Source organism: Bison bison, unplaced genomic scaffold (assembly GCF_000754665.1).
Source record: "Bison bison bison isolate TAMUID 2011002044 unplaced genomic scaffold, Bison_UMD1.0 scf7180017864375, whole genome shotgun sequence".
Lineage (NCBI taxonomy): Eukaryota > Metazoa > Chordata > Mammalia > Artiodactyla > Bovidae > Bison > Bison bison.
In genome coordinates this window covers 2,705,858-2,712,059 of record NW_011494947.1, presented here as the reverse complement: position 1 = coordinate 2,712,059, position 6,202 = coordinate 2,705,858, and the positions used below count along the sequence as shown (strand labels likewise).

The 6,202-nt window shown below is 57.8% G+C and overlaps 1 protein-coding gene across 1 annotated transcript in view; it reads left to right on the top strand.

Moving 5' to 3' along the window:
- Positions 1–6: 6 nt before the first annotated feature.
- Positions 7–6,202, top strand: part of PRDM12 (PR domain containing 12) — an 18,592-nt gene continuing 12,396 nt past the window's right edge. The window contains exons 1-3 of the mRNA XM_010856948.1: positions 7–192; positions 1,942–2,132; positions 3,660–3,815. Coding sequence (XP_010855250.1) covers positions 2,058–2,132; positions 3,660–3,815 — 231 coding nt within the window. The 5' untranslated portion in view covers positions 7–192; positions 1,942–2,057. The remainder of the gene's footprint in view (positions 193–1,941; positions 2,133–3,659; positions 3,816–6,202) is intronic.

Here is a 6,202-nt window from a genome sequence, read left to right as displayed (position 1 = left end):
TGGTGCTCAAGACCGGGCTGAAGGCTCCGGGGCTGGCGCTGGCCGAGGTCATCACCTCCGACATCCTGCACAGCTTCCTGTACGGCCGCTGGCGCAACGTTCTGGGCGAACAGCTCTTCGAAGACAAGAGCCACCACGCCAGCCCCAAGACCGCCTTCACCGCCGAGGTCCTGGCGCAGTCCTTCTCGGGCGGTGAGTCGCGCCGTCGGGGCCGATCGCATCCCTCCCTCCCCGCAGCCCTCTGGTTCCCGGGCCCACACGCGCGGGCCACGGCGGGGACCAGAGGACGGTGGCAGCCATTCGCGCCCATCCGGGCGTTCCACACGCGGCCCGTGACTCAGTTTCCCGTAAGCCGAGCCGGGGCGCAAGCAGCCAAGCCCGGGCGGGGGGACGCCTCCACCGCGCTCGGCTCGAAGTCCGAGATTTGGGCGCTCCGGCTGTCGGGCCCGCCGCCCCCGCGCTTCCCCAGCCGCCCCTCATCCCCTTTGAGCCGGCGGGTTCCCGGCATTTAAAGCCTTACTAGGCGTGTAATAGCAGTTGACTCAAAAAGAAGGGGTTTTAAATTCATTTAGTTAACTTGGGCTTGACCCGCGAGAGTTCCCACTTAAACCAAGAACTTTAAAAGGCAGCGGGGGCTGGGGAGGGGGCGAAGGAGGGCGGACAGGAGAGAAAGCGGCGGAGAGAGAGCGAGGGAGAGAATGAGAGAGGGAGAAAAGTTTCTTTTCTTTAAGATGTCTCAAGTTCTTACTCCTCATTCATCAACCCGCAAACAATATCTTCCCCCGGCGCTGGCATCTCTGCGCGTCGCCCCCTTTTCCCCCTTTACGATTTCTGTTCCTCTCTTAATTTACCGTGCAGACTAATTCCACTTCCATTCACGCTATGTCAACCGTCTAATCCCCCCTTTTTGTAAGGGGAATTCCTCGGCCCCTTTTAAACAAGTCCCCTCCGCATTGAGCTACAATTTACTGCTACAGCATTCTTCCAGGGCTAATGAATTTAGAATTAGCAATTTCTTTCGAATGGAGCCGAATGAATGCGATCACTTTAACAGCGTGACAAATTGCCGCCCCCGCCGCAATGGACACCGTTTAACCCCCTCTTTCAGCCGGCCCGCTCGCCGGGTATTTTCCCAGGTAGCTTAGAGGGGAACCTTGTAAGACATGAAGGCCGCCCCTGTGCGCCTCGCCGCTCCCACCCCGGCTGCCCGGCCAAGGCAGGAGGACCCCCCCGGGGGGTTGCGGGCCGCCCCGGCTCTTATCCACCCTGAGAAGCGACTTCGCGGCTGGCCTAGGCCCGGGCACTGCCCTTCCTGGCACCCCCGGATCTCGCCGGGCAGCGAGGAACCCGGGCGCACCCAGGGTCACCCAGAAAGCGTGAAACACGGCCCGCGGCAGTCGTCCGCCTTTCTTTTGAGCCGCCTCCGCCTCATAGCCCGACTTGCTTTCCCAGCGCGGTCGGCGCGCCGCGGCCGCGAGGTTCCCCGCACCCCGAGCGGAGTCAGAGCCCCTGGCCGAGCTCCGGGTCCTCCGACAGTGCCCTGCGCTCGGTGCGGGAAAGCGCAGCGCGCGCGGAGCCATGGGAGAACCGCCCAGAATCCGAGCCCGGCGATAGAATCTTGGCTGGACCGTCACCTCCTCGTGGGAGAGGGCCTCAGTTTACTCATTGGTTAAGACCTAAACTGCCATCGGCCCAGCAGTTCTTAAACTTGGCCGAAGTGGAGGGAAAGAGCGGTTGTGGATGTTCTGAGAATTCGTGGAGAGACCCAAAACGAAAACAAACACAAGAAAACCCTCCTAGAAATGAATCCCAAAGGCACCTCTAGCTTTCGGAGGCTCCGCGGGTTGCTGAGCCTCCACCCCCGGGGGGCGGGGGAGGGGGGGAAGAGCCGGGCCTCCCTGCCTCCCACTCTGACTCAGTCCCCCTGCCTGGCGGCCACAGAGGTTCAGAAGCTGTCCAGCCTGGTGCTGCCGGCCGAGGTGATCATCGCGCAGAGCTCCATCCCCGGCGAGGGCCTTGGCATTTTCTCCAAGACGTGGATCAAGGCCGGCACCGAGATGGGCCCCTTCACTGGCCGTGTCATCGCTCCGGAGCACGTGGACATCTGCAAGAACAACAACCTCATGTGGGAGGTAGGCAGGGTCTCCGGGTCGTGGGGGTGGGGGGAAGAGCAGCGTGGACTGTGGAGTGTGGGATGTGGGTGGGGTCCTGGCGGCCTGCCTGACCCACCGCTGGTTCTTCCCTTGCTGGAAGCTGTAGGCGCTTTGGGCTGGGCCATGACTGGTCCCTGAGGTCGATTCCTACACCTGCCCGATGTCTGGAGGTTCCTCCCCAAATCACAAGGCGAAGCCTCTCTCCTCCTGCGAGCCTTGGGGAGCACTTCCGGGGGTGGGGTGGGGCGGCGCCAGGACCCAGAGAAGTCATGTGCCTTGCCTAGAGTCCCACTGGAGACCTGGGAAGCCATTCCTGGGAGCCACCTCCATTCCTGGGAGCCATCTCCCGGCCACCTACATTTTCCCCCTCACTCCAGCAGCAGCAAAAGAGAGCCCCTCAGAGCCAGCCTTGGCCTTGGGGTGATCATGGCTGGAAGGAAGGATGAAGGGAGAGGGTGCTCCCTGGGAGTCAGCTTCTCAAACCAGGTGGAACAATGACAGCGAACACGAATGCCATTGAACTGGCACAGAGTCCGCTTTCTGAGCATGGAGTCAGCTTTCTGAGTGCCGGGCCTGCATTCCACCAGATTGTCTCAGCAGCCCAAAGGATTATTATTCCCATTTTAGAGAAGGAAAGTGACCTTCCATCCAAGGTCTTCTGTCTCTCCTCCCTACAACAGTGCCAGATGCCAGCAAAGCGCTCCCCCCGCCCACCCCGCCTCAGGATAAAGCCACTCCGAGAGCACTTCCGCCTCCTGGGGCTCTCACTTGGAGGAGGTCAGCTGATGCACCCACTCCCTAGTGTCATTTCCCCTCCCTTCCCCAAGGCTCCACCATAACCCCCTCCTAGCAGATGCTCAAGGAGCCGAGTGGGACAAATGTTACACATGGTCACAGGAGCGGGGGAAAGAGGCCACGGGATGCCCCGCCGCCTCTCCTAACCTCACCTCCTCCCACACCTCTGGAGGCCTGAGCCAGCAGTTCCTTTCTCCACTGGTTGCTGGGTTAGTAAGTTGGGCTCCAGTAGATCTAGAAGTACTTTTGGTGACTCCCACATAGAGAGGCCAGGCCAAGGTCCCCAAGTGGGCCAGGCTTCCCTTTATAGGCTCCTCTGTGTCCCCCTCTGAGGTCCTGGCCAGCGCTCTCCACTGCTTCCCCAGAGAGCTGGCTAGAGGGGATGCCGTTTTGGTCAGTGATCTCCTGGAGACCCCTTTTCGTCCAGGGATGGGGAGGCCGTGGCAGCAGGAGCCTGTGGAGCCCTGGAGACTGACTCCCTGTTGGCCACTTCTAGCCAGCTGGCCTCAGGCAAGTCGCCACACTGCTCTGAGCCCTCCTTTCCTCCGCTGGAAAACCGGGATGATAATAGCTGTGTCCACTTCCTGGGAGTGTTGGGAGGCTGGAAAGAGACAATGTGTGGATGGGCCTGGTGTGGGGCCTAGCCCTGGCCCCAGGCAGCACACACCACATAGCCCTGCCTCACCTGGGCCCCGATTTACCTGCGCCCAGGTGTTCAATGAGGACGGCACGGTGCGCTACTTCATCGATGCCAGCCAGGAGGACCACCGAAGCTGGATGACCTACATCAAATGCGCGCGTAACGAGCAGGAGCAGAACCTGGAGGTGGTCCAGATCGGCACCAGCATCTTCTACAAAGCCATTGAGGTGAGTGTGTGTATCATTGTGTAGGGGGCAGTCGGGGAGCAGCCAGGCTGGGGTGCAGGGCAGTTGTGTCCAGGGACTGAGGTGGAAGCAAGAGGGGAGTGTTGGGGAAAACGCTGGCCTAGCTGGCCCTGCCCAGGCTGGAGGACTGAAGCCCAAGCATCATGGTCTCTGGGAGCATGACCTCCAGGGCAAGCTTCCTGCTGCAGATCAGAAAGAACAGAACCTTTGACTGTATGCCATTGTGAACGTCATGGGTGCCTCAACAGCGAGGTCCCGGGATACCTGCTGAGGGCGTCCCGGGATTGAGAAGCCACAGAGATGCAGAGTCATCAGAAAGCAGTCCAGGGAAAGCATCTGGTGGGGAGAGAGGGTACCGCGTCAGCAGTGTTTCGGCTGTGCATTGCTCATAGTCCCACATGCATGGGCCACCAGTGACGTGTGGATGGTGTGGATCGCGACTCTAGCCTCAGCTATCACATCCTCATCACTTGAGGCGTCAGGCTTTTCCTAGATGTGGTACGAGCGTGATCGCATTTAATCCTCATGCATTTAATCTGCGAGGAAGGCTTCTGTGATCATCTACAGTTTACTGGGTCTCACTTGATAAGACTGGCAGACTCGGGAGCTTTTACGGGCATTGGAGTGGGGTGGGGGGTACGGGGATGTTAGCATTGATATCTGAGCGAGTGAAGCTTCTCAGACAAGACGGAAAGTGAGAGATAGCAGGCAGATATATATCGCTTCCCATGATGGGGGTGGGGGTGGGGTGAGGAGCTGGCCAGGCCCAGGGCAGGAGGTTCAAGGGGGATGGAAAGGAGGTGTGAAATGCTTGGGCAGAGGCAGAGGCAGACAGGCTCATGCTATTTGGGGAGAGGATAATGGCATGAGGGGTGGTAGCTGAGGCAGCCTGGCTGTTGGGACCCTTAAGACCTTGTCCTTTGGCAGGAAATTTGCTCAGTGTCTGGCCCAGGACGGGGGCTAGCAGCCTCGCCTCCCCATGGCAGGTTGGCAGCAAGTGGTGTGTGGGGGGGGTGGGGGTCGGGGGGGATTGTGCCCCCACAATCCTCTGGATCCCATGCTTGTGGAAAGAGGCACTGTGCCTCTTGGGGTGGGGCTGGGCTTGGCTGAGTTTGGGGGTGTTCTGAATGACTCGCCCTTCCTTTAGTCCATTTTCTTCCTGCAACTCAGAGCCTCACGTCTTTCTAAGGCTCTGAGCGGGCACTGGATAATTGTCGCTTAATAACCAAACCCCAGGGAATTTCCCAGGGGTGGCAACAGAATGGCCTTTGCTTGGGCCCTGGTGTGGCCAGGAAGTGTGTTCCGAGGGCTGGACCTGAGGAGGACCAGGAAGGGTGAAGAGAGGTTGGGAATGCCCTGGAAGTCCAGGGGTTCGGGCTTGGCGCTTTCAAAGCCAGGCCCAGGTTTGATCCCTGTCTCAGTACTGAGATCCTACACGCCCTGCTGTGCAAAAAAAAGGACGGTAAGCAGTTCTTAGACTGAAGTTTGCATGAGACGGGGTAGAGTGAAGACAGGACTGATCCGAACCCAGGCTGAGGGTGGAGGTGCTTCTTACAGGAGAAAGGCCAACCCTAGGATTGGTCTCATGTGTGGCTGAACCCCACTTCTGGCAGAGAGCACCCCCTTTCACCTGCTCGACCTCACATGCATCCTTAACATTTGTGCACTGCTTCTTGGCTACACTGAAACAGATGAGATGGGGGACACACATTCATTCCATCCCTCCCACGGAGAGACGCGCACACTCATATACACACACACTCACACCCACGGGAAACAGGGTAAGGATGCCAACGTGATTTTAGCAAAGGACTCCCGACAGCATCAGTTATGGAGACAGGCGTCTCCTCTCACTGTTCAGGTCACTGGCTGAGCGCTGAGCAGAGTCAGGAAATATTAACAGACATTTGTACGGAAATTCAGAGTCAGAGGACAACGTGGCTAAGATGTGTCTCCACAGAGGAATCTAAGATTATCAGATTTTTAAAAGTCATCTACATTTGACGGGGAATTAAAATTGAAGAAAAGAAGGGAATTTCTTAGTGGTCCAGTACTTAGGCCTCAGCCCTGTCACTGCCGAGGGCCTGGGTTCAGTCCCTGGTCGGGGAACTAAGATCCCAAAAGCCGCCACTTGGAGCGACCAAAAGACAAAACAGAATAAAATACATTTTAAACATTGAAGAAAGAAGATTAGGCAAATATATCCTCCTGGATATGATCTAGATTAGCGGATATCAGCAATTTGGCTATCCATGCTTCTACAGAATTGGCAAGCCGAGTGCTGGAGTGAGGGATAAGAAAACACAAAATATCACCCATTTTACTTTAAACAAGTGATGTTGGACACATATTTTTTTTTTTTTTTTGCG